At 58.0% G+C, this 26,258-nt stretch overlaps 4 protein-coding genes and 1 pseudogene across 6 annotated transcripts; 4 read left to right on the plus strand and 1 right to left on the minus strand.

Moving 5' to 3' along the window:
* Positions 1-1,599: 1,599 nt before the first annotated feature.
* Positions 1,600-9,111, minus strand: LOC113889150. 3 transcript variants are annotated; one of them, XM_027535965.1, is made up of 3 exons: positions 5,064-9,111; positions 4,251-4,454; positions 1,600-1,640 (listed from the first exon to the last, which is right to left on the minus strand). In XM_027535965.1, exon 1 carries the CDS (start codon positions 7,642-7,644, stop codon positions 6,526-6,528), a length of 1,119 nt encoding a protein of 372 aa, XP_027391766.1. In that variant the 5' UTR covers positions 7,645-9,111; the 3' UTR covers positions 1,600-1,640; positions 4,251-4,454; positions 5,064-6,525. The 3 variants fall into 3 exon arrangements, with proteins under 3 accessions (XP_027391766.1, XP_027391765.1, XP_027391767.1); XM_027535964.1 differs by having other exon boundaries at positions 4,551-9,111; XM_027535966.1 differs by lacking the exon at positions 1,600-1,640 and adding an exon at positions 3,114-4,077 and having other exon boundaries at positions 4,551-9,111.
* A 115-nt stretch (positions 9,112-9,226) lies between these two features.
* LOC113889148 (ubiquitin carboxyl-terminal hydrolase 17-like protein 6) lies at positions 9,227-12,803 on the plus strand. The gene has a single exon (XM_027535961.1). The coding sequence runs from the start codon at positions 9,970-9,972 to the stop codon at positions 11,569-11,571; it is 1,602 nt and encodes a 533-aa protein (XP_027391762.1). The 5' UTR covers positions 9,227-9,969; the 3' UTR covers positions 11,572-12,803.
* Positions 12,804-13,864: 1,061 nt separating this feature from the next.
* Positions 13,865-17,441, plus strand: LOC113889149 (ubiquitin carboxyl-terminal hydrolase 17-like protein 6). Its single transcript, XM_027535962.1, has one exon. It carries the CDS (start codon positions 14,608-14,610, stop codon positions 16,207-16,209), a length of 1,602 nt encoding a protein of 533 aa, XP_027391763.1. The 5' UTR covers positions 13,865-14,607; the 3' UTR covers positions 16,210-17,441.
* Positions 17,442-18,506: 1,065 nt separating this feature from the next.
* LOC113889146 (ubiquitin carboxyl-terminal hydrolase 17-like protein 6) lies at positions 18,507-20,851 on the plus strand. Its single transcript, XM_027535960.1, has one exon. The coding sequence runs from the start codon at positions 19,250-19,252 to the stop codon at positions 20,849-20,851; it is 1,602 nt and encodes a 533-aa protein (XP_027391761.1). The 5' UTR covers positions 18,507-19,249.
* A 2,867-nt stretch (positions 20,852-23,718) lies between these two features.
* On the plus strand, positions 23,719-25,185 carry LOC113889147 (annotated as a pseudogene).
* The last annotated feature ends 1,073 nt before the right edge of the window (positions 25,186-26,258 follow it).

Raw genomic sequence — 26,258 nt, forward strand, 5'->3', positions numbered from 1 at the left:
TCTGCACCCGCTGGGGCTCGTCACCCATCTGTCCTCTGTCCCGGGACTCCTTTCCTCCCCACCCTCCCACCGCCCCAGCTCCTCTCTTCCTGCTGTGCCGTGTCCCGCCCTTCACTCCATGGAGCTGACTCTTCTACAAGCTGTTCTGTTTATTCCTTGTCTCGCTCCACAGTGTCAGCTCTGTGGGAGCAGCAGAATCCTTTCTTTTTAAAGTGTGGTGGTTTTCTGTCTTACTCTCCTCTTGAATGTCAAGGACTGTGAGGTGTCGTGGCTGGGCCCCTGCCCCCAGCACAGGCCTGGCACAGAGCACATGCGCTCTCAGCATTTGGGGAAGAACCAGCAGTGGTAAGCCTTGTTGCTGCCCCCGGGGGACTGTTAAAAACAAGACAACAGCCCCAGAGGAGTTGCCTAGTTAGGAACCATGCTAGCAAAATAGACGACGTAAATGCAGTTTTGGCTCTTCCAGAAATGAAATCTTGAACCAGTCAGCCAGGAATCTTCTGATTATCACTAGTTAAGTCATCTGCCTGAGAAAGCTTTCCAGCCTTTAATGGAAAGTAACCTCACAGTAACCACTTGGATTCTTTGCCCAGTACAACTTCCTTGTTCCTGATTCCTTATGCCTATAAAAGTCTTTTATTTTGTGCAACTCCTCAGAGTCTCTAACTGTTAAATTGGATGCTGCCTGATTCATAAATCTTTAAATAAAGGCACTAAGATTTTAAAATTTTACTCAGTTGAATTTTATTTTAATAGGGCATATAGCTTATTTTGGAGATGGCAATGGCACCCCACTCCAGTGCTATTGCCTGGAGAATCCCAAGGACGGGGGAGCCTGGTGTGCTGCCTTCTATGGCGTCGCACAGAGTTGGACACGACTGAAGTGACTTAGCAACAGCATAGCTTATTTTAGGATTATATTTGGCTTTTAAAAGATTGTTATAGTTTCAATCGAGCTTACTGTGAACGATGTCAGATTCAGGATCTCCGAAGATGATTTAGCTTCAGGACCAAGGACCAGGATTGATCACTCAAGAGCGTTTGTGTAGCAGAGTGTTATGACAGTGGAAAAAAGGCAAAGAAAGCTTGTGACATGGACAGCAGAAGGGGGTGGGGAGTGCCCCCCTTGCTAGTGTTAGCAAGGGAGGTATATACTTTTTAAATTAGTTACTACAGTAAATCAAAAGAATGTCTCAAGTTTGTGAAAGTTTTACCAGACCCACTCCCACAATTAGCATTTTAGGATAACAGGATTAGATTTTAACAGAAAGATCCTACGAGACCCATTCCCATAATATACATTCTAAGATATCAGGATTAATCAGAAGGTTTTCAGAAAGGAGAAACTGTCCTCAAGCAGGATACATTGTTCTTATATGATCCTTAGTACAGAGTTTAAGTGGCTCAGATGATAAAGCATCTGCCTACAATGTGGGAGACCTGGGCTGGATCCCTGGGTTGGGAAGATCCCCTGGAGAAGGAAATGGCAACGCTCTCCAGTACTCTTGCCTGGAAAATCCCATGGATAGAGGAGCCTGGTAGGCTACAGTCCATGGGGTTGCAAAGAGTCAGGCATGACCGAGCAACTTCACTTTCTTTCACAAAGTTTAAACTGAGTTGTGTAATCATCAGTTCTGGGCCTAAAGAAAGAAAGAAAACAAAACAAAAAAAATGTTTTAAGTGACTAAGACTAAGGAATGTAGAGAAAAAAGATGTTTGTCCTTTCCTCCTCCTTGAGAACTCCAGACCCTCTCTCCTTGGCTTCCCCCGGACTTCTTATCAACCTGCTTAGGAATTGACTCTCTCACTTTGAGCACCTCTTCAGCCTGTGAGCTCCATGAGAACATCAGTTCAGAAAGAGAAAAGACCTTGAGTAAATGTTAGGATGACTGAATAGCTGTACAGATAAAATGACTACACAGAGTCCATGAGAAGGTTACATTCACTGACGATTAGCTTTTTCTTCCTCCTCCCTCCCTCTTTCCATAACAGAAGTTCAAGGGATTTATATCACCCTCACCTCATAAGGAACTCCAGTGGTCTGGGTGAGTTTTATCTTTTCTTTATTTTTACACTGGAAGACATTTCATGACTGTACCCCTCAAAACTGAGAAAATTACTACTTGAGGGGCAGGAACACTTCACGTTGTCTGAGTCAAAACAGAACACTACATGAACACAGGATATTGAGGAGGTGGCTGGGCCCCTGGGCAGCTGGAAGTAGGGAGACAAAGGCAGAGGGGTGTTGTTTCCTCCTCCCTCCTCCCAACATGACACACTTGTCCCTCTTTGTACTTAATCAATCCGATCCTGATTATCTGGAGATTGACATGTCTGCTGGCAGATGGTGTGGTCTTAGGTCACAGCATTAAGGCCACCAGACCTCAGTTCTGAGCTGTTTGCAAGACCTAGGACAAGTCTTCAGCGTCTTAGATCTGCTGTTTTTAACCCTAAGCATTGACAGCGGCACTACCTATGTGAGGGTCCAGAGGCAGAGGCTTAGGCACTTGGGATTGGTCACTGGGAAAGGCTGCAGCCCTGTGAAGGCTGCCCCTAGAAGCCCACCTGGAACACGAGTGGTACGTGGAATATCTGGATGAAGCAGTCAAGATGTCAGTGAGAGACACTCAGTTGGTGCCAGAACAGCATTGAATTAGAGCACTGGGCTTTTCTCCACTCACTTCCAGAGGGTCAGGCCCTATTGCCACTGGCCACATACCCTGAGTGATAACCATCTCTTGGGAACCCCAAGTCACAGCCTGATGGCTGGGCCTCCACAGGGCTGAAAGATGTGCCAGGAGCGGTTTGTCCACAGATGCTGGGCACCCCAGGGCTCTGACAGGGGCTGGTGAGGCTGGCATGGCAGGGCCCCTCAGCACAGGGTATTGGGGTGCCTGGTCGGGGCTGCCATCATCTAGGGCCATGCCACCATGAAGGCACCTGTTAATTTCTGAGCTCAGAAGCTAAAGCAAGGTTGAGCCTGACTAGTACTTGGTTGCAAGACCACCTGGAAAGACCAGGTGCTGTGGACTTTCCCACTTGTCTCTCCTTTCATCTCTCTCTCCCTTTGCCACCACCGCCCCCCCCCCCCCCCCAGCACAGTTGGGCTCTCCTTTGGCCACAGGGAGGTGCACCTATTGTTGAGTCTTGGCCTGGGTGGGTGCTGTGGGGGGTTATGACAATGGGCAGCACAGTTGGGCTGGCATCCTCTGTGCTTGCTGGCCGCTGTGGGTTGGTGGGCAGGTTGAGTGCCTACAGGAAGGCAGTACTTTATGCCATGGAACTGTCTGCATAAAATGGTTCTCATGGCGACATTGGACCTCTGTGTATTTTCCACATTAAAAGAACTGTAGCATGTCTGTGTGTGTGTGTGCATGTGTTAAAGACTTAGGAAAATTCTGAAGCCAAACAAAAAATTGGATCACATGATAAAATATGAATAAGCTTCAAAAACATGACACTGTGTAAGAAACCGGACCTAAATGGCCACAGTTGTACAAACCCATGTGCTTGAAATACACAGAATAGGCAATTCCATGAGGATGAAAGAGTGAGGAATGTAGAATTAAAAGTGACTGATTAAGGAACACTAGGTGTCTTTGTAGGGAGATAAAATATAAAATATTCTGGATTAGATAGTGATGATGGCTACACAACTATAGAGATAGGCAATCACTAAAATATAGTGCTCAAAGGAGAATTTTTTGGTATATGATATATATCTCAACTTAAAATGATTAATTTGATTTTTTTCAAAAATAACAAAACCCACGTATTATCCTCAGTGCTTTATTTGGTTCTCACTCTAAGCTCTGTAGACATAAACAAAGGTGCCTATGTCTGTGTGTGCATGCTCAGTCGTGTTTGACTCGTTGTGACCCCACGGCCTGCAGATGGCCAGGCTCCTCTTTTCATGGAATTTTCCAGGCAAGAATACTGGAGCGGTGGCTGTTTCCTACTCCAGGATATTTTCCTGATCCTTCACTGTTTCTTCAGAATTTGTCTCCAGAGCAAGGAGTCAGCCACCACCACTCGCCTAGGCTGAGACTCAGGGCACACAGAGGAGTGGGACGCGCTCTGGTGGGAAAGAGGGAAAGCATGTCCTACTCAGAGCATGTAATGTGGGGAAGCCGGAGACAGGCTGGGAGGAAGAGGGCCGTCCCAGGTGACTGCTTAGATGACAGATTTGGTTTCCCCCATTTGGTACTAAATTGAAAGGAAGGAAAATAAGAAAGGTGGCAGTCACTGACCATGCACTGAATCCTGGAGCCCATTGCTGCAAGGGCTGGGGTCTGGCTTTCCAGGTCGGCTGTTGCAGGGCAGGGCATCATGGCTGGAAGGAGAGGTTCCCCAACTTCACAGTGTATGAAGAAAGTTCTTCATTTCAATATCCTTCTCTGGTCGTCTTCAATTGGATACTCTGTGGATAAACTTGAAACTGTTTCTTAAATTAACTGCAAACAAAGGTAATAATTACATTATTGTTGAGTTACAATGATAATGGTGATTTTCACTATAATTAATTTCGAGATTTTTCATTGAATACCTACATTACAGTACATATATTAACAAGAATCAGGCCATCTGGTCGACCTCGCCACAGTAGCCACCAATCTGTCAGCTTTGTGATCCTCACACAGATGTATCCGCATCTCATACCCGGGAAACACAGCGCCTCCACACAGACACCATCCTTTCCACTCCTGAGCCCGAGGAGAATAGAAGGGACGCTGGGCGCCCCTCAAATAGATGCAGCCCGACCCGCAGGAAACCCATCTGCGGAGTCCTGAGCACGTCACCGGGAACCGAGGCCGCCTGGGAGCAGCCTCAGCGCCGCGAAGGCAGCGGGACGACCGTTCCCCCAAGGTGGCAAGGAAGCGCTTCCGGGCGCCCTTTGGGGAGGAGGACGGGCGGCCCGTGGTCCCTTGCGGTGCCTCGTGTTCTGGACACCAGGGCCGGCCGCCTCCGGGGAGAGGACACACGTTTGTGAATCGGGACTATCGGGGTCCATGGGGGAGGCTGGGAAGACTGGACATGTCTGCGTGCATCCGTGTGGTCCGCACCTCCGGGCGAGTGGGAAACATCGAGAGGCTGTAACCCCGTGGACGCCGGCGCCATGCCCTTTCCTGCTCGCTCTCAGCTGCCCCGGCGGTGCCCGCGGGCAGAAGGGGCCCCGCGGCGCACTGGTCCACCGGGCCGGGCAGCGACACCGACCGACGCCGACCGACGCCGCCCGCCCTGTCCGCCGACCTGCAGCCCGAATCTCCAGCAACAGCAGGCTCTTCCCGGGTCTCATGACGAACTAAGATGGAAAGGCAAATGAATTAGAACAGCTAAAGCAGTTTTATAAAAAGAATACAATCTTTCCCATAGGTTGGCACCTGGTGCCAGAAAGAAGTGTCTTCAGAAATCAAAAGGAGCCACACCGCCTGCTTTTCTGCCTCCTCCTCCTGTGGCCTCCAGGCAGGCAGCTGGCATCCTAGCCCCTTAAAGTCACTGCTCCACTCAGACAGACGCAGATCCAAGGAGGGGTTGGTAAGACCTTGGCTCTGCAGACTTGGGTTCCTCAGCCTCTTGCCTCATCCTGGGAGCCCCCAGCCAGTCAGTCATCACCCCAGTCTTCCCCACCAGAGGCTACTGGCCCCACTCTGCAGGGGGCAGCCCTTGTCTCTATGAGCTCTGAGCTGTTTTCCCAAAGGAAGGATTTTCCCTTTGCACCGCAGGTATGAAGCAAGGGGATAACTGACTTTTTGCACCTGAACCCATCTCACACTTTGTCCTCACATCTGGCCCCAATTATGCCCATGAGGGTAGAAGAAGGCCATTCCCTTTACATAGGAGGTGTGAATCAATTGGAAGCCTGAGCTTTCACATCTGGACCTTTCATACGCGGTTTGTATGCATTGAGCTCCTGAAGACACAAGACAGAGACAGGGTTAGGCCTCTTAGTGTGGTGTGGCCATTGCTCTCATAAAATATCCAGGGTCTCTAAGCAACACCAGGGTGGCAAGAATAGGGAAGCATGAAATCATTCAAGCCACACATACACACACACACACAAAGGAGGGGCTAAAGCAACTACCTGATCCTAAGGGAAAATGCAGCTCTGGAATCAAACATGTCAATGTGTCATGCAGATGTAATATCATGTAAATGACCTGATTCTTTAAAAAATTTTAATTATGAATAAATATTTGATGTCCTTGTGTTTATTCTGAGATTATTGAGACTAATATGGCCAGATTTACATTACTTAAAAAAGATTAATTTCATTGGGAAAAATTTACTAAAATTTTACATTTCTTCAAGAAAAATTCAGACAGAGAGTATTGAAAATACTATGTTCCTGTGAGGACCTGTGAGCGAGGACACTACTTTTGTTAGGTCTGAGAGGGCAACGACCAATGTTATAAGATGGACGATGGCAAGGTGACAGCCTGTGACGAGACTGATGCCCTGAGCCAGAGCGCCTATGTCCTGTTCTATGCCTAGGAGGGTGGGTGGGAAGGAGGTGCTGGGGGAAGGTCAGAGGCCCTCTTGAGGGGTGACTCCACAGACCCCGGGCAGCCTCAGGAGACGCCAGCGGCAGAGCTCCTGGGTCGGAGGAGTCCCCGGGGGACACAGAGGTCGAAGGGATGAGCTTAGAGCAGTGGCGACGCCTGCAAGAACACAGCCGACCGAAGCCGGCCTTGGAGCTGCGGAAGGTCCAGTCTGCCCTGCCTGCCGGCGCAGTCGTGATTCACCAGTCCAAACACGGAGGAGGGAGAAACCGCACGCCGCCCCAACAGGAGCACGAGCGGCTCGACCGTCCCAGCACGGACACCCCGCCTCGGGGGCCGAAGAACGTCGGCAACGGCCCTTGTGCCAGCGGGAGGGCCAGAGCCACCAAGGGGAAGAACAAGAAGCCGCGGCCGTCTCTGGGGCTGTGGCGGTAGGTCGGCTCTGACGCACATGCGTGCAGACGCCCAGGCACACGCTGTGTGCGGCACGCCCTGTGTGACGCACCGAGAGTTCCGACGAGGAGCGAGTTCCTCTCGGCCGTGGGCGTGATGCAGCCTCCTGGGAAAGAGCGGGGCACACTCCTGGGAGTGTGCCCGGGGTCTCGGTGTTCACTTGGGACGGGCTCGTGCCTGAGCGGCTGAGCTCTCGAGGGCTGGCTCTGCTGGGAAGTCGCTGGAGAGGATGGGGTGATGGGGTGCATGAGCGGGCCTGGGCACGGTCCGAGGGCCTCCCACTTCTGCGAGGGTGGGAGAGTCCTCTCGGGATGGGACTTTGGGTGTGGGTTTGCCTTTCGTTCCCCGTCTCCGTTCCCTGGCCGCACCGCTGGCCTCGGGTGAGTGACGCGGCCTGGAGACGCCTCACAGAGCGCTCACGGCCAGCCGAGCAAGGAGAAGATCTCGGGAGCCCTTCGGGGGGCAGGGAAGAGCGGGTGCAGGTCCATGAACCGTCTCCTTCCGGCCGGTCAGGCTCTCGAAAATGCCCCAGACGTCGAGAGGCGTCCGGGGAGAGGACGGGCAAGCAGCCTTTATGGGTGTCTGTCCTCGGGAGGCCTCGTGCTACTTGGCGGAGGGTCCGGCAGGAATGAGGCGGGGATGCGCGCGTCCCCGGCACGACGCTCGTCCGCAAAGATCCCTGGGGCTCCATGTCCGGTGCAAGGAGTACGCTGGAGAAGCTCCAAGTGCCAAACAGGAGAAGCGATCCACAAGGCCATGAGCACCACCACCAGCACCACCAGCACCACCAGCACCACCAGCACCCACACGAAGGCCAAGGGGAGAAAGGCAACCCAACCAGTCCCAAAGAAACTTCTCCACCAGCATCGCACCGGTGCCTGAGTGGAGATATGTCGCGCCACGTTCATTTCTGAAAGCAAAGGTCCTCCCCGCACTGAGGAAAGACCCGAGCCTACCCTAGATTGTGATAGCAAGACAACTGGACTTCCGACTCTGCCCGTCCTGTCTGGCAGTCTCATCCAGCTGGGCCCCGGGCAAACGCCTCTGGACGCGAGGAGATGCGGCCGGCCTCCAAAGTGCCTGGGGCGGTGGGGAAGCTGTCCTCCCCTAGCTGCTTTCTCGACTGCCTCATGGGCCCGCGACCCGCTGGAGGGGCACCTGAGGCCCCTTATCGACCACCTCTTGCGTTTTTCTTTCTTTGGCTTGGCTGATGGCTTCAAACCCCAAACCCTCCATCAAACTTTGGCAGACCGGGAATTTGCGATGTAACATGTCCGACCTCGAGGGCCAACTCTGGCTCCTGACTGCGCTAGTCGGCGTGGCAAGGAACAGAGAACGTTCCGATGGCTTGTTTCCCCCGCATGGCTGCCTACGCCGCACCATGCCCTCCGCACGTAGAGAGGACAAAGAATGATGAGCAGTATCTTCCCCCGAGAACACGAACAAGCGTGCCCTGCCGGGGGAAGCGGAGCCACCCACAGTCCGCCCTCATCATCACCACGCATCTTCCTCCGCCCCATCGTCTCAAATGGACTTACTGCTTGCCCCATCCACACCCTCTGAAGGAGGAGGAGGAGGAGGAGGAGGAGGAGGAGGAGGAGGAGAAGAATGTCGATTGGGGTGGCGTGACAGAGGATATGGGAAGGTGGCCTTATGCTGGGCGAAATCCGTGCAAAAGAGAGAAAAATCCTGGCTGATCTCGCTTCTCTGTGCCATGGGAAGGAGGTAAGAGGACAGCAAGAGTGTGAGCACTTGGATCATAAAGCACAAAGCGGTAGGCTCCTAGCATGGGATGAGGGGAGCGGGAGGTGGGAGGGGTGCAATAGGCTAAGGAAGAAAACGGGGTCAGGGCCCTTCTTTCCTAGTAAGGACCAACGGAATCAACACTCCAGCTATGGTAAACCTGTGGACGGTCAAACCCCCATAGTCCTGGAGGGCAAGCATAATGTCCAGGACGGGAGAGCAAACAAACACACATGTCACACACCGAGAAGGACAGCAACAGTCATCCTCCTCCAGGAGGGAAACCTTTTTGATACCTTGAGTTATACCGCATTTTGAGCCCCGGAATTCGAAAGACGACTCTATGAGTCAACTAGTGTATATAAAAGAGAGAAAGAGAATAAAAGCAACAAAAAAATAACAAAATGAACACAAAATTTAAAAAAAAGTTTAAAAATAAATGCAAAAAAAAAAAAAAAAAACTCAAAAAACCCTAAAACACCAAGCAGGGAAAAAAAAAAAAAAAAGAAGTAAATGATAAAGGAAGAAGGAAAAGGAAGCAAAAAGGGCAGCGGAGAGAGAAAAGGAGCTGCAGAAATGAATCCAAAGTTGCAGGAAGCCTATGCCTTTCTAAATGAGCTCGCTTTGGGTCTTGAGCAACGGCCCTGAAGGGAGAAAAGCATATGTGGCACTCTGCTGGCATCTTTTGGTGCTAGGACCCTGAACGCTAGAAGAGTGTCCAGTGAGAACGCATAGAAATAGGGGAGGACCTCGCTGGAGCGCAAAGTTGAGGCAAGGGTTTATTGTTGTCCAGGGAGGGGTTGTCCTCAGGCAGGGGTCTGGGGTCGGGAGACCCCTAAAGGGGAGAGGTTCGGTGGGCAGACATATGTTTCCACACGTGTGTTAGGATGTGAATGGTGAGCCCACGGAAGTCCTGTGCAGCCGGCATTTGTGTGCTGAACTTGGAAGCCCCGCAGTGAATCTCTAGCGGGCAAGGCTGGAAGGCCCAATGCCCCCGAATCATTTGCATCCTGAGCCCTTTGGTCCAGGGGGTCAGGTCGGAAGTGCGTGTGGGGCCTCGTCAAGGGGAATTCCCCGAGAAAAGTGTGGGTGGTTGGATGGCGGGAGTGGGAGTGGGCACGCCCTCGGCCGCCTCAGCCAATGAGGAGCCTGCACGTGCGGGGGTGGGGCTGTGAGGAAGCCCCCAGAGGCCCGAGGGGGCGGGGCCCAGGCCCTTTTCTGGAGCCGGACCGTCTGAGGGAAGGAGGCGTCGGCGTGCAGCTGCAGGTAGGAGATGGAAACCCTCGTGGGCCTTGTGTGCAGAGCCCCGGGGGCTGCTTCTGAGCACGGGGGAGGTGTGTGTCCGTCTCCCTTCGACGTCTTCCCCGGAGGGCAAGGTTGTGGGCCCAGCGCCGCTGGTGCGGGTGCCCTTCGGGGACCCTCTGTCCCTGAGGGGCCGTCGCCGGCGCTTGGGCGTCCCCAGCGGGGTGACTTGGCTCCTGGGTCAGCAGGGCTGACGCCTGGCCAGAAAGGCGCCCTGAGTTGGAAGGGGCCGTGGGGGGTGGGGGCTGGGCTTCAGAACCTGGGGAACACCTGCTACGTGAATGCGGCGCTGCAGTGTCTGAGCCACACGCCGCCCCTGGCCAGCTGGATGGTGTCCCAGCAGCACGCCACCCTCTGTCCGGCCCGCAGCGCCTGCACGCTCTGTGCCATGCGAGCTCACGTGACCCGAGCCCTCCTTCACGCGGGAGAGGTGATCCGGCCCCGCAAGGACCTGCTGGCGGGCTTCCACAGACACCAGCAGGAAGATGCCCACGAGTTTCTGATGTTCACTCTGAATGCCATGCAGCAAGGGTGCTTGAGTGCATCCCAGCCGTCGGGCCATGCCTCCGAGGACACCACCGTCATCCGTCAGATCTTCGGCGGGACCTGGAGGTCTCAGATCCAGTGTCTCCGCTGCCTCGGTGTCTCGGACACGTTCGACCCTTATCTGGACATCAGCCTGGATATCACGGCGGCTCAGAGTGTGGAGCAAGCTCTGAGAGAGCTGGTGAAGCCCGAGAAGCTGGACGCGGACAATGCCTATGACTGTGGCGTCTGTCTCCGGAAGGTGCCTGCCACCAAGAGGTTGACTTTGCACAGCACCTCCCAGGTCCTGGTGCTGGTGCTGAAGCGGTTCACACCGGTGAGCGGGGCCAAAAGGGCTCAGGAGGTGCGCTATCCCCAGTGCTTGGACCTGCAGCCCTACACGTCCGAGCGGAAGGCAGGGCCACTGGGCTACGTGCTCTATGCCGTGCTGGTGCACTCCGGGTGGAGCTGTGAGCGAGGACACTACTTCTGTTACGTCCGAGCGGGCAACGGCCAATGGTATAAGATGGACGATGCCAAGGTGACCGCCTGTGACGAGACCGCTGCCCTGAGCCAGAGCGCCTACGTCCTGTTCTACGCCCGGGAGGGTGCGTGGGAAGGGGGCGCTGGGGGAGGGGCAGCGGCCCCCGTCGGGGCTGACCCCACAGACCCGGGGCAGCCTGCAGCAGACGCCAGCGGCAGAGCTCCTGGGTCGGAGGAGTCCCCGGGGGACACAGAGGTCGAAGGGATGAGCTTAGAGCAGTGGCGACGCCTGCAAGAACACAGCCGACCGAAGCCGGCCTTGGAGCTGCGGAAGGTCCAGTCTGCCCTGCCTGCCGGCGCAGTCGTGATTCACCAGTCCAAACACGGAGGAGGGAGAAACCGCACGCCGCCCCAACAGGAGCACGAGCGGCTCGACCGTCCCAGCACGGACACCCCGCCTCCGGGGCCGAAGAACGTCGGCAACGGCCCTTGTGCCAGCGGGAGGGCCAGAGCCACCAAGGGGAAGAACAAGAAGCCGCGGCCGTCTCTGGGGCTGTGGCGGTAGGTCGGCTCTGACGCACATGCGTGCAGACGCCCAGGCACACGCTGTGTGCGGCACGCCCTGTGTGACGCACCGAGAGTTCCGACGAGGAGCGAGTTCCTCTCGGCCGTGGGCGTGATGCAGCCTCCTGGGAAAGAGCGGGGCACACTCCTGGGAGTGTGCCCGGGGTCTCGGTGTTCACTTGGGACGGGCTCGTGCCTGAGCGGCTGAGCTCTCGAGGGCTGGCTCTGCTGGGAAGTCGCTGGAGAGGATGGGGTGATGGGGTGCATGAGCGGGCCTGGGCACGGTCCGAGGGCCTCCCACTTCTGCGAGGGTGGGAGAGTCCTCTCGGGATGGGACTTTGGGTGTGGGTTTGCCTTTCGTTCCCCGTCTCCGTTCCCTGGCCGCACCGCTGGCCTCGGGTGAGTGACGCGGCCTGGAGACGCCTCACAGAGCGCTCACGGCCAGCCGAGCAAGGAGAAGATCTCGGGAGCCCTTCGGGGGGCAGGGAAGAGCGGGTGCAGGTCCATGAACCGTCTCCTTCCGGCCGGTCAGGCTCTCGAAAATGCCCCAGACGTCGAGAGGCGTCCGGGGAGAGGACGGGCAAGCAGCCTTTATGGGTGTCTGTCCTCGGGAGGCCTCGTGCTACTTGGCGGAGGGTCCGGCAGGAATGAGGCGGGGATGCGCGCGTCCCCGGCACGACGCTCGTCCGCAAAGATCCCTGGGGCTCCATGTCCGGTGCAAGGAGTACGCTGGAGAAGCTCCAAGTGCCAAACAGGAGAAGCGATCCACAAGGCCATGAGCACCACCACCAGCACCACCAGCACCACCAGCACCACCAGCACCCACACGAAGGCCAAGGGGAGAAAGGCAACCCAACCAGTCCCAAAGAAACTTCTCCACCAGCATCGCACCGGTGCCTGAGTGGAGATATGTCGCGCCACGTTCATTTCTGAAAGCAAAGGTCCTCCCCGCACTGAGGAAAGACCCGAGCCTACCCTAGATTGTGATAGCAAGACAACTGGACTTCCGACTCTGCCCGTCCTGTCTGGCAGTCTCATCCAGCTGGGCCCCGGGCAAACGCCTCTGGACGCGAGGAGATGCGGCCGGCCTCCAAAGTGCCTGGGGCGGTGGGGAAGCTGTCCTCCCCTAGCTGCTTTCTCGACTGCCTCATGGGCCCGCGACCCGCTGGAGGGGCACCTGAGGCCCCTTATCGACCACCTCTTGCGTTTTTCTTTCTTTGGCTTGGCTGATGGCTTCAAACCCCAAACCCTCCATCAAACTTTGGCAGACCGGGAATTTGCGATGTAACATGTCCGACCTCGAGGGCCAACTCTGGCTCCTGACTGCGCTAGTCGGCGTGGCAAGGAACAGAGAACGTTCCGATGGCTTGTTTCCCCCGCATGGCTGCCTACGCCGCACCATGCCCTCCGCACGTAGAGAGGACAAAGAATGATGAGCAGTATCTTCCCCCGAGAACACGAACAAGCGTGCCCTGCCGGGGGAAGCGGAGCCACCCACAGTCCGCCCTCATCATCACCACGCATCTTCCTCCGCCCCATCGTCTCAAATGGACTTACTGCTTGCCCCATCCACACCCTCTGAAGGAGGAGGAGGAGGAGGAGGAGGAGGAGGAGGAGGAGGAGGAGAAGAATGTCGATTGGGGTGGCGTGACAGAGGATATGGGAAGGTGGCCTTATGCTGGGCGAAATCCGTGCAAAAGAGAGAAAAATCCTGGCTGATCTCGCTTCTCTGTGCCATGGGAAGGAGGTAAGAGGACAGCAAGAGTGTGAGCACTTGGATCATAAAGCACAAAGCGGTAGGCTCCTAGCATGGGATGAGGGGAGCGGGAGGTGGGAGGGGTGCAATAGGCTAAGGAAGAAAACGGGGTCAGGGCCCTTCTTTCCTAGTAAGGACCAACGGAATCAACACTCCAGCTATGGTAAACCTGTGGACGGTCAAACCCCCATAGTCCTGGAGGGCAAGCATAATGTCCAGGACGGGAGAGCAAACAAACACACATGTCACACACCGAGAAGGACAGCAACAGTCATCCTCCTCCAGGAGGGAAACCTTTTTGATACCTTGAGTTATACCGCATTTTGAGCCCCGGAATTCGAAAGACGACTCTATGAGTCAACTAGTGTATATAAAAGAGAGAAAGAGAATAAAAGCAACAAAAAAATAACAAAATGAACACAAAATTTAAAAAAAAGTTTAAAAATAAATGCAAAAAAAAAAAAAAAAACCTCAAAAAACCCTAAAACACCAAGCAGGGAAAAAAAAAAAAAAAGAAGTAAATGATAAAGGAAGAAGGAAAAGGAAGCAAAAAGGGCAGCGGAGAGAGAAAAGGAGCTGCAGAAATGAATCCAAAGTTGCAGGAAGCCTATGCCTTTCTAAATGAGCTCGCTTTGGGTCTTGAGCAACGGCCCTGAAGGGAGAAAAGCATATGTGGCACTCTGCTGGCATCTTTTGGTGCTAGGACCCTGAACGCTAGAAGAGTGTCCAGTGAGAACGCATAGAAATAGGGGAGGACCTCGCTGGAGCGCAAAGTTGAGGCAAGGGTTTATTGTTGTCCAGGGAGGGGTTGTCCTCAGGCAGGGGTCTGGGGTCGGGAGACCCCTAAAGGGGAGAGGTTCGGTGGGCAGACATATGTTTCCACACGTGTGTTAGGATGTGAATGGTGAGCCCACGGAAGTCCTGTGCAGCCGGCATTTGTGTGCTGAACTTGGAAGCCCCGCAGTGAATCTCTAGCGGGCAAGGCTGGAAGGCCCAATGCCCCCGAATCATTTGCATCCTGAGCCCTTTGGTCCAGGGGGTCAGGTCGGAAGTGCGTGTGGGGCCTCGTCAAGGGGAATTCCCCGAGAAAAGTGTGGGTGGTTGGATGGCGGGAGTGGGAGTGGGCACGCCCTCGGCCGCCTCAGCCAATGAGGAGCCTGCACGTGCGGGGGTGGGGCTGTGAGGAAGCCCCCAGAGGCCCGAGGGGGCGGGGCCCAGGCCCTTTTCTGGAGCCGGACCGTCTGAGGGAAGGGGGCGTCGGCGTGCAGCTGCAGGTAGGAGATGGAAACCCTCGTGGGCCTTGTGTGCAGAGCCCCGGGGGCTGCTTCTGAGCACGGGGGAGGTGTGTGTCCGTCTCCCTTCGACGTCTTCCCCGGAGGGCAAGGTTGTGGGCCCAGCGCCGCTGGTGCGGGTGCCCTTCGGGGACCCTCTGTCCCTGAGGGGCCGTCGCCGGCGCTTGGGCGTCCCCAGCGGGGTGACTTGGCTCCTGGGTCAGCAGGGCTGACGCCTGGCCAGAAAGGCGCCCTGAGTTGGAAGGGGCCGTGGGGGGTGGGGGCTGGGCTTCAGAACCTGGGGAACACCTGCTACGTGAATGCGGCGCTGCAGTGTCTGAGCCACACGCCGCCCCTGGCCAGCTGGATGGTGTCCCAGCAGCACGCCACCCTCTGTCCGGCCCGCAGCGCCTGCACGCTCTGTGCCATGCGAGCTCACGTGACCCGAGCCCTCCTTCACGCGGGAGAGGTGATCCGGCCCCGCAAGGACCTGCTGGCGGGCTTCCACAGACACCAGCAGGAAGATGCCCACGAGTTTCTGATGTTCACTCTGAATGCCATGCAGCAAGGGTGCTTGAGTGCATCCCAGCCGTCGGGCCATGCCTCCGAGGACACCACCGTCATCCGTCAGATCTTCGGCGGGACCTGGAGGTCTCAGATCCAGTGTCTCCGCTGCCTCGGTGTCTCGGACACGTTCGACCCTTATCTGGACATCAGCCTGGATATCACGGCGGCTCAGAGTGTGGAGCAAGCTCTGAGAGAGCTGGTGAAGCCCGAGAAGCTGGACGCGGACAATGCCTATGACTGTGGCGTCTGTCTCCGGAAGGTGCCTGCCACCAAGAGGTTGACTTTGCACAGCACCTCCCAGGTCCTGGTGCTGGTGCTGAAGCGGTTCACACCGGTGAGCGGGGCCAAAAGGGCTCAGGAGGTGCGCTATCCCCAGTGCTTGGACCTGCAGCCCTACACGTCCGAGCGGAAGGCAGGGCCACTGGGCTACGTGCTCTATGCCGTGCTGGTGCACTCCGGGTGGAGCTGTGAGCGAGGACACTACTTCTGTTACGTCCGAGCGGGCAACGGCCAATGGTATAAGATGGACGATGCCAAGGTGACCGCCTGTGACGAGACCGCTGCCCTGAGCCAGAGCGCCTACGTCCTGTTCTACGCCCGGGAGGGTGCGTGGGAAGGGGGCGCTGGGGGAGGGGCAGCGGCCCCCGTCGGGGCTGACCCCACAGACCCGGGGCAGCCTGCAGCAGACGCCAGCGGCAGAGCTCCTGGGTCGGAGGAGTCCCCGGGGGACACAGAGGTCGAAGGGATGAGCTTAGAGCAGTGGCGACGCCTGCAAGAACACAGCCGACCGAAGCCGGCCTTGGAGCTGCGGAAGGTCCAGTCTGCCCTGCCTGCCGGCGCAGTCGTGATTCACCAGTCCAAACACGGAGGAGGGAGAAACCGCACGCCGCCCCAACAGGAGCACGAGCGGCTCGACCGTCCCAGCACGGACACCCCGCCTCCGGGGCCGAAGAACGTCGGCAACGGCCCTTGTGCCAGCGGGAGGGCCAGAGCCACCAAGGGGAAGAACAAGAAGCCGCGGCCGTCTCTGGGGCTGTGGCGGTAGGTCGGCTCTGACGCACATGCGTGCAGACGCCCAGGCACACGCTGTGTGCGGCACGCCCTGTGTGACGCACCGAGAGTTCCGACGAGGAGCGAGTTCCTCTCGGCCGTGGGCGTGATGCAGCCTCCTGGGAAAGAGCGGGGCACACTCCTGGGAGTGTGCCCGGGGTCTCGGTGTTCACTTGGGACGGGCTCGTGCCTGAGCGGCTGAGCTCTCGAGGGCTGGCTCTGCTGGGAAGTCGCTGGAGAGGATGGGGTGATGGGGTGCATGAGCGGGCCTGGGCACGGTCCGAGGGCCTCCCACTTCTGCGAGGGTGGGAGAGTCCTCTCGGGATGGGACTTTGGGTGTGGGTTTGCCTTTCGTTCCCCGTCTCCGTTCCCTGGCCGCACCGCTGGCCTCGGGTGAGTGACGCGGCCTGGAGACGCCTCACAGAGCGCTCACGGCCAGCCGAGCAAGGAGAAGATCTCGGGAGCCCTTCGGGGGGCAGGGAAGAGCGGGTGCAGGTCCATGAACCGTCTCCTTCCGGCCGGTCAGGCTCTCGAAAATGCCCCAGACGTCGAGAGGCGTCCGGGGAGAGGACGGGCAAGCAGCCTTTATGGGTGTCTGTCCTCGGGAGGCCTCGTGCTACTTGGCGGAGGGTCCGGCAGGAATGAGGCGGGGATGCGCGCGTCCCCGGCACGACGCTCGTCCGCAAAGATCCCTGGGGCTCCATGTCCGGTGCAAGGAGTACGCTGGAGAAGCTCCAAGTGCCAAACAGGAGAAGCGATCCACAAGGCCATGAGCACCGCCACCAGCACCACCAGCACCACCAGCACCACCAGCACCCACACGAAGGCCAAGGGGAGAAAGGCAACCCAACCAGTCCCAAAGAAACTTCTCCACCAGCATCGCACCGGTGCCTGAGTGGAGATATGTCGCGCCACGTTCATTTCTGAAAGCAAAGGTCCTCCCCGCACTGAGGAAAGACCCGAGCCTACCCTAGATTGTGATAGCAAGACAACTGGACTTCCGACTCTGCCCGTCCTGTCTGGCAGTCTCATCCAGCTGGGCCCCGGGCAAACGCCTCTGGACGCGAGGAGATGCGGCCGGCCTCCAAAGTGCCTGGGGCGGTGGGGAAGCTGTCCTCCCCTAGCTGCTTTCTCGACTGCCTCATGGGCCCGCGACCCGCTGGAGGGGCACCTGAGGCCCCTTATCGACCACCTCTTGCGTTTTTCTTTCTTTGGCTTGGCTGATGGCTTCAAACCCCAAACCCTCCATCAAACTTTGGCAGACCGGGAATTTGCGATGTAACATGTCCGACCTCGAGGGCCAACTCTGGCTCCTGACTGCGCTAGTCGGCGTGGCAAGGAACAGAGAACGTTCCGATGGCTTGTTTCCCCCGCATGGCTGCCTACGCCGCACCATGCCCTCCGCACGTAGAGAGGACAAAGAATGATGAGCAGTATCTTCCCCCGAGAACACGAACAAGCGTGCCCTGCCGGGGGAAGCGGAGCCACCCACAGTCCGCCCTCATCATCACCACGCATCTTCCTCCGCCCCATCGTCTCAAATGGACTTACTGCTTGCCCCATCCACACCCTCTGAAGGAGGAGGAGGAGGAGGAGGAGGAGGAGGAGGAGGAGGAGGAGGAGAAGAATGTCGATTGGGGTGGCGTGACAGAGGATATGGGAAGGTGGCCTTATGCTGGGCGAAATCCGTGCAAAAGAGAGAAAAATCCTGGCTGATCTCGCTTCTCTGTGCCATGGGAAGGAGGTAAGAGGACAGCAAGAGTGTGAGCACTTGGATCATAAAGCACAAAGCGGTAGGCTCCTAGCATGGGATGAGGGGAGCGGGAGGTGGGAGGGGTGCAATAGGCTAAGGAAGAAAACGGGGTCAGGGCCCTTCTTTCCTAGTAAGGACCAACGGAATCAACACTCCAGCTATGGTAAACCTGTGGACGGTCAAACCCCCATAGTCCTGGAGGGCAAGCATAATGTCCAGGACGGGAGAGCAAACAAACACACATGTCACACACCGAGAAGGACAGCAACAGTCATCCTCCTCCAGGAGGGAAACCTTTTTGATACCTTGAGTTATACCGCATTTTGAGCCCCGGAATTCGAAAGACGACTCTATGAGTCAACTAGTGTATATAAAAGAGAGAAAGAGAATAAAAGCAACAAAAAATAACAAAATGAACACAAAATTTAAAAAAAAGTTTAAAAATAAATGCAAAAAAAAAAAAAAAAAACCTCAAAAAACCCTAAAACACCAAGCAGGGAAAAAAAAAAAAAAAAGAAGTAAATGATAAAGGAAGAAGGAAAAGGAAGCAAAAAGGGCAGCGGAGAGAGAAAAGGAGCTGCAGAAATGAATCCAAAGTTGCAGGAAGCCTATGCCTTTCTAAATGAGCTCGCTTTGGGTCTTGAGCAACGGCCCTGAAGGGAGAAAAGCATATGTGGCACTCTGCTGGCATCTTTTGGTGCTAGGACCCTGAACGCTAGAAGAGTGTCCAGTGAGAACGCATAGAAATAGGGGAGGACCTCGCTGGAGCGCAAAGTTGAGGCAAGGGTTTATTGTTGTCCAGGGAGGGGTTGTCCTCAGGCAGGGGTCTGGGGTCGGGAGACCCCTAAAGGGGAGAGGTTCGGTGGGCAGACATATGTTTCCACACGTGTGTTAGGATGTGAATGGTGAGCCCACGGAAGTCCTGTGCAGCCGGCATTTGTGTGCTGAACTTGGAAGCCCCGCAGTGAATCTCTAGCGGGCAAGGCTGGAAGGCCCAATGCCCCCGAATCATTTGCATCCTGAGCCCTTTGGTCCAGGGGGTCAGGTCGGAAGTGCGTGTGGGGCCTCGTCAAGGGGAATTCCCCGAGAAAAGTGTGGGTGGTTGGATGGCGGGAGTGGGAGTGGGCACGCCCTCGGCCGCCTCAGCCAATGAGGAGCCTGCACGTGCGGGGGTGGGGCTGTGAGGAAGCCCCCAGAGGCCCGAGGGGGCGGGGCCCAGGCCCTTTTCTGGAGCCGGACCGTCTGAGGGAAGGGGGCGTCGGCGTGCAGCTGCAGGTAGGAGATGGAAACCCTCGTGGGCCTTGTGTGCAGAGCCCCGGGGGCTGCTTCTGAGCACGGGGGAGGTGTGTGTCCGTCTCCCTTCGACGTCTTCCCCGGAGGGCAAGGTTGTGGGCCCAGCGCCGCTGGTGCGGGTGCCCTTCGGGGACCCTCTGTCCCTGAGGGGCCGTCGCCGGCGCTTGGGCGTCCCCAGCGGGGTGACTTGGCTCCTGGGTCAGCAGGGCTGACGCCTGGCCAGAAAGGCGCCCTGAGTTGGAAGGGGCCGTGGGGGGTGGGGGCTGGGCTTCAGAACCTGGGGAACACCTGCTACGTGAATGCGGCGCTGCAGTGTCTGAGCCACACGCCGCCCCTGGCCAGCTGGATGGTGTCCCAGCAGCACGCCACCCTCTGTCCGGCCCGCAGCGCCTGCACGCTCTGTGCCATGCGAGCTCACGTGACCCGAGCCCTCCTTCACGCGGGAGAGGTGATCCGGCCCCGCAAGGACCTGCTGGCGGGCTTCCACAGACACCAGCAGGAAGATGCCCACGAGTTTCTGATGTTCACTCTGAATGCCATGCAGCAAGGGTGCTTGAGTGCATCCCAGCCGTCGGGCCATGCCTCCGAGGACACCACCGTCATCCGTCAGATCTTCGGCGGGACCTGGAGGTCTCAGATCCAGTGTCTCCGCTGCCTCGGTGTCTCGGACACGTTCGACCCTTATCTGGACATCAGCCTGGATATCACGGCGGCTCAGAGTGTGGAGCAAGCTCTGAGAGAGCTGGTGAAGCCCGAGAAGCTGGACGCGGACAATGCCTATGACTGTGGCGTCTGTCTCCGGAAGGTGCCTGCCACCAAGAGGTTGACTTTGCACAGCACCTCCCAGGTCCTGGTGCTGGTGCTGAAGCGGTTCACACCGGTGAGCGGGGCCAAAAGGGCTCAGGAGGTGCGCTATCCCCAGTGCTTGGACCTGCAGCCCTACACGTCCGAGCGGAAGGCAGGGCCACTGGGCTACGTGCTCTATGCCGTGCTGGTGCACTCTGGGTGGAGCTGTGAGCGAGGACACTACTTCTGTTACGTCCGAGCGGGCAACGGCCAATGGTATAAGATGGACGATGCCAAGGTGACCGCCTGTGACGAGACCGCTGCCCTGAGCCAGAGCGCCTACGTCCTGTTCTACGCCCGGGAGGGTGCGTGGGAAGGGGGCGCTGGGGGAGGGGCAGCGGCCCCCGTCGGGGCTGACCCCACAGACCCGGGGCAGCCTGCAGCAGACGCCAGCGGCAGAGCTCCTGGGTCGGAGGAGTCCCCGGGGGACACAGAGGTCGAAGGGATGAGCTTAGAGCAGTGGCGACGCCTGCAAGAACACAGCCGACCGAAGCCGGCCTTGGAGCTGCGGAAGGTCCAGTCTGCCCTGCCTGCCGGCGCAGTCGTGATTCACCAGTCCAAACACGGAGGAGGGAGAAACCGCACGCCGCCCCAACAGGAGCACGAGCGGCTCGACCGTCCCAGCACGGACACCCCGCCTCCGGGGCCGAAGAACGTCGGCAACGGCCCTTGTGCCAGCGGGAGGGCCAGAGCCACCAAGGGGGAAGAACAAGAAGCCGCGGCCGTCTCTGGGCTGTGGCGGTAGGTCGGCTCTGACGCACATGCGTGCAGACGCCCAGGCACACGCTGTGTGCGGCACGCCCTGTGTGACGCACCGAGAGTTCCGACGAGGAGCGAGTTCCTCTCGGCCGTGGGCGTGATGCAGCCTCCTGGGAAAGAGCGGGGCACACTCCTGGGAGTGTGCCCGGGGTCTCGGTGTTCACTTGGGACGGGCTCGTGCCTGAGCGGCTGAGCTCTCGAGGGCTGGCTCTGCTGGGAAGTCGCTGGAGAGGATGGGGTGATGGGGTGCATGAGCGGGCCTGGGCACGGTCCGAGGGCCTCCCACTTCTGCGAGGGTGGGAGAGTCCTCTCGGGATGGGACTTTGGGTGTGGGTTTTGCCTTTCGTTCCCCGTCTCCGTTCCCTGGCCGCACCGCTGGCCTCGGGTGAGTGACGCGGCCTGGAGACGCCTCACAGAGCGCTCACGGCCAGCCGAGCAAGGAGAAGATCTCGGGAGCCCTTCGGGGGGCAGGGAAGAGCGGGTGCAGGTCCATGAACCGTCTCCTTCCGGCCGGTCAGGCTCTCGAAAATGCCCCAGACGTCGAGAGGCGTCCGGGGAGAGGACGGGCAAGCAGCCTTTATGGGTGTCTGTCCTTGGGAGGCCTCGTGCTACTTGGCGGAGGGTCCGGCAGGAATGAGGCGGGGATGCGCGCGTCCCCGGCACGACGCTCGTCCGCAAAGATCCCTGGGGCTCCATGTCCGGTGCAAGGAGTACGCTGGAGAAGCTCCAAGTGCCAAACAGGAGAAGCGATCCACAAGGCCATGAGCACCGCCACCAGCACCACCAGCACCACCAGCACCACCAGCACCCACACGAAGGCCAAGGGGAGAAAGGCAACCCACCAGTCCCAAAGAAACTTCTCCACCAGCATCGCACCGGTGCCTGAGTGGAGATATGTCGCGCCACGTTCATTTCTGAAAGCAAAGGTCCTCCCCGCACTGAGGAAAGACCCGAGCCTACCCTAGATTGTGATAGCAAGACAACTGGACTTCCGACTCTGCCCGTCCTGTCTGGCAGTCTCATCCAGCTGGGCCCCGGGCAAACGCCTCTGGACGCGAGGAGATGCGGCCGGCCTCCAAAGTGCCTGGGGCGGTGGGGGAAGCTGTCCTCCCCTAGCTGCTTTCTCGACTGCCTCATGGGCCCGCGACCCGCTGGAGGGGCACCTGAGGCCCCTTATCGACCACCTCTTGCGTTTTCTTTCTTTGGCTTGGCTGATGGCTTCAAACCCCAAACCCTCCATCAAACTTTGGCAGACCGGGAATTTGCGATGTAACATGTCCGACCTCGAGGGCCAACTCTGGCTCCTGACTGCGCTAGTCGGCGTGGCAAGGAACAGAGAACGTTCCGATGGCTTGTTTCCCCCGCATGGCTTGCCTACGCCGCACCATGCCCTCCGCACGTAGAGAGGACAAAGAATGATGAGCAGTATCTTCCCCCGAGAACACGAACAAGCGTGCCCTGCCGGGGGGAAGCGGAGCCACCCACAGTCCGCCCTCATCATCACCACGCATCTTCCTCCGCCCCATCGTCTCAAATGGACTTACTGCTTGCCCCATCCACACCCTCTGAAGGAGGAGGAGGAGGAGGAGGAGGAGGGAGGGAGGAGGAGGAGGAGAAGAATGTCGATTGGGGTGGCGTGACAGAGGATATGGGAAGGTGGCCTTATGCTGGGCGAAATCCGTGCAAAAGAGAGAAAATCCTGGCTGATCTCGCTTCTCTGTGCCATGGGAAGGAGGTAAGAGGACAGCAAGAGTGTGAGCACTTGGATCATAAAGCACAAAGCGGTAGGCTCCTAGCATGGGATGAGGGGAGCGGGAGGTGGGAGGGGTGCAATAGGCTAAGGAAGAAAACGGGGTCAGGGCCCTTCTTTCCTAGTAAGGACCAACGGAATCAACACTCCAGCTATGGTAAAACCTGTGGACGGTCAAACCCCCATAGTCCTGGAGGGCAAGCATAATGTCCAGGACGGGAGAGCAAAACAAACACACATGTCACACACCGAGAAGGACAGCAACAGTCATCCTCCTCCAGGAGGGAAACCTTTTTGATACCTTGAGTTATACCGCATTTTGAGCCCCGGAATTCGAAAGACGACTCTATGAGTCAACTAGTGTATATAAAAGAGAGAAAGAGAATAAAAGCAACCAAAAAATAACAAAATGAACACCAAAATTTAAAAAAAAGTTTAAAATAAATGCAAAAAAAAAAAAAACAAAAACTCAAAAAACCCTAAAAACACCAAGCAGGGAAAAAAAAAAAAAAAAAGTAAATGATAAAGGAAGAAGGAAAGGAAGCAAAAAGGCAGCGGAGAGAGAAAAGGAGCTGCAGAAATGAATCCAAAGTTTGGCAGGAAGCCTATGCCTTTCTAAATGAGCTCGCTTTGGGTCTTGAGCAACGGCCCTGAAGGGAGAAAAGCATATGTGGGCACTCTGCTGGCATCTTTTGGTGCTAGGACCCTGAACGCTAGAAGAGTGTCCAGTGAGAACGCATAAAATAGGGGAGGACCTCGCTGGAGCGCAAAGTTGAGGCAAGGGTTTATTGTTGTCCAGGGGAGGGGTTGTCCTCAGGCAGGGGTCTGGGGTCGGGAGACCCTAAAGGGGAGAGGTTCGGTGGGGCAGACATATGTTTCCACACGTGTGTTAGGATGTGAATGGTGAGCCCAACGGAAGTCCTGTGCAGCCGGCATTTGTGTGCTGAACTTGGAAGCCCCGCAGTGAATCTCTAGCGGGCAAGGCTGGAAGGCCAATGCCCCCGAATTTTGCATCCTGAGCCCCTTTGGTCCAGGGGGTCAGGTCGGAAGTGCGTGTGGGGCCTCGTCAAGGGAAATTCCCCGAGAAAAGTGTGGGTGGTTGGATGGCGGGAGTGGGAGTGGGCACGCCTCGGCCGCCTCAGCCAATGAGGAGCCTGCACGTGCGGGGGTGGGGCTGTGGGGAAGCCCCCAGAGGCCCGAGGGGGCGGGGCCCAGGCCCTTTTCTGGAGCCGGACCGTCTGAGGGAAGGGGGCGTCGGCGTGCAGCTGCAGGTAGGAGATGGAAACCCTCGTGGGCCTTGTGTGCAGAGCCCCGGGGGGCTGCTTCTGAGCACGGGGGAGTGTGTGTCCGTCTCCCTTCGACGTCTTCCCGGAGGGCAAGGTTGTGGGCCCAGCGCCGCTGGTGCGGGTGCCCTTCGGGACCCTCGTCCCTGAGGGGCCGTCGCCGGCGCTTGGGCGTCCCCAGCGGGGTGACTTGGCTCCTGGGTCAGCAGGGCTGACGCCTGGCCAGAAAGGCGCCCTGAGTTGGAAGGGGCCGTGGGGGGTGGGGGCTGGGCTTCAGAACCTGGGGAACACCTGCTACGTGAATGCGGCGCTGCAGTGTCTGAGCCACACGCCGCCCCTGGCCAGCTGGATGGTGTCCCAGCAGCACGCCACCCTCTGTCCGGCCCGCAGCGCCTGCACGCTCTGTGCCATGCGAGCTCACGTGACCCGAGCCCTCCTTCACGCGGGAGAGGTGATCCGGCCCGCAAGGACCTGCTGGCGGGCTTCCACAGACACCAGCAGGAAGATGCCCACGAGTTTCTGATGTTCACTCTGAATGCCATGCAGCAAGGGTGCTTGAGTGCATCCCAGCCGTCGGGCCATGCCTCCGAGGACACCACCGTCATCCGTCAGATCTTCGGCGGGACCTGGAGGTCTCAGATCCAGTGTCTCGCTGCCTCGGTGTCTCGGACACGTTCGACCCTTATCTGGACATCAGCCTGGATATCACGGCGGCTCAGAGTGTGGAGCAAGCTCTGAGAGAGCTGGTGGAAGCCCGAGAAGCTGGCGCGGACAATGCCTATGACTGTGGCGTCTGTCTCCGGAAGGTGCTGCCACCAAGAGGTTGACTTTGCACAGCACCTCCCAGGTCCTGGTGCTGGTGCTGAAGCGGTTCACACCGGTGAGCGGGGCCAAAAGGGCTCAGGAGGTGCGCTATCCCCAGTGCTTGACCTGCAGCCCTCACACGTCCGAGCGGAAGGCAGGGCCACTGGGCTACGTGCTCTATGCGTGCTGGTGCACTCCGGGTGGAGCTGTGAGCGAGGACACTACTTCTGTTACGTCCGAGCGGGCAACGGCCAATGGTATAAGATGGACGATGCCAAGGTGACCGCCTGTGACGAGACCGCTGCCCTGAGCCAGAGCGCCTACGTCCTGTTCTACGCCCGGGAGGGTGCGTGGGAAGGGGGCGCTGGGGAGGGGCAGCGGCCCCCGTCGGGGCTGACCCCAGACCCGGGGCAGCCTGCAGCAGACGCCAGCGGCAGAGCTCCGTCGGAGGAGTCCCGGGGGACACAGAGGTCGAAGGGATGAGCTTAGAGCAGTGGCGACGCCTGCAAGAACACAGCCGACCGAAGCCGGCCTTGGAGCTGCGGAAGTCCAGTCTGCCCTGCCTGCGGCGCAGTCGTGATTCACCAGTCCAAACACGGAGGAGGGAGAAACCGCACGCCGCCCCAACAGGAGCACGAGCGGCTCGACCGTCCCAGCACGGACACCCGCCTCGGGGCCGAAGAACGTCGGCAACGGCTTGTGCCAGCGGGGGCCGAGCCACCAAGGGGAAGAACAAGAAGCCGCGGCCGTCTCTGGGGCTGTGGCGGTAGGTCGGCTCTGACGCACATGCGTGCAGACGCCCAGGCACACGCTGTGTGCGGCACGCCCTGTGTGACGCAACCGAGAGTTCCGACGAGGAGCGAGTTCCTCTCGGCCGTGGGCGTGATGCAGGCCTCCTGGGAGGAAAGAGCGGGGCACACTCCTGGGAGTGTGCCCGGGGTCTCGGTGTTCACTTGGGACGGGCTCGTGCCTGAGCGCTGAGCTCTCGAGGGCTGGCTCTGCTGGGAAGTCGCTGGAGAGGATGGGGTGATGGGGTGCATGAGCGGGCTGGGCACGGTTCCGAGGGCCCTCCACTTCTGCGAGGGTGGGAGAGTCCTCTCGGGATGGGACTTTTTGGTGTGGGTTTGCCTTTCGTTCCCCGTCCGTTCCTGGCCGCACCGCTGGCCTCGGGTGAGTGACGCGGCCTGGAGACGCGCTCACAGAGCGCTCACGGCCAGCCGAGCAAGGAGAAGATCTCGGAGCCCTTCGGGGGCAGGGAAGAGCGGGTGCAGGTCCATGAACCGTCTCCTTCCGGCCGGTCAGGCTCTCGAAAATGCCCCAGACGTCGAGAGGCGTCCGGGGAGAAGACGGGCAAGCAGCCTTTATGGGTGTCTGTCCTGGGAGGCCTCGTGCTACTTGGCGGAGGGTCCGGCAGGAATGAGGCGGGGATGCGCGGCGTCCCCGGCACGACGCTCGTCCGCAAAGATCCCTGGGGCTCCATGTCCGGTGCAAGGAGTACGCTGGAGAAGCTCCAAGTGCCAAACAGGAGAAGCGATCCACAAGGCCATGAGCACCGC

The sequence above is a fragment of the Bos indicus x Bos taurus genome, unplaced genomic scaffold (genome assembly GCF_003369695.1).
Source record: "Bos indicus x Bos taurus breed Angus x Brahman F1 hybrid unplaced genomic scaffold, Bos_hybrid_MaternalHap_v2.0 tig00003653_arrow_arrow_obj, whole genome shotgun sequence".
NCBI lineage: Eukaryota > Metazoa > Chordata > Mammalia > Artiodactyla > Bovidae > Bos > Bos indicus x Bos taurus.

Bases quoted from the DNA above. Each gene is read 5' to 3' on its own strand.
- LOC113889149 (XM_027535962.1), top strand. From the start codon at position 14,608: ATGGAAACCCTCGTGGGCCTTGTGTGCAGAGCCCCGGGGGCTGCTTCT.
- LOC113889150 (XM_027535965.1), bottom strand. From the start codon at position 7,644: ATGGAGCCCCAGGGATCTTTGCGGACGAGCGTCGTGCCGGGGACGCGC.
- LOC113889146 (XM_027535960.1), top strand. From the start codon at position 19,250: ATGGAAACCCTCGTGGGCCTTGTGTGCAGAGCCCCGGGGGCTGCTTCT.
- LOC113889148 (XM_027535961.1), top strand. From the start codon at position 9,970: ATGGAAACCCTCGTGGGCCTTGTGTGCAGAGCCCCGGGGGCTGCTTCT.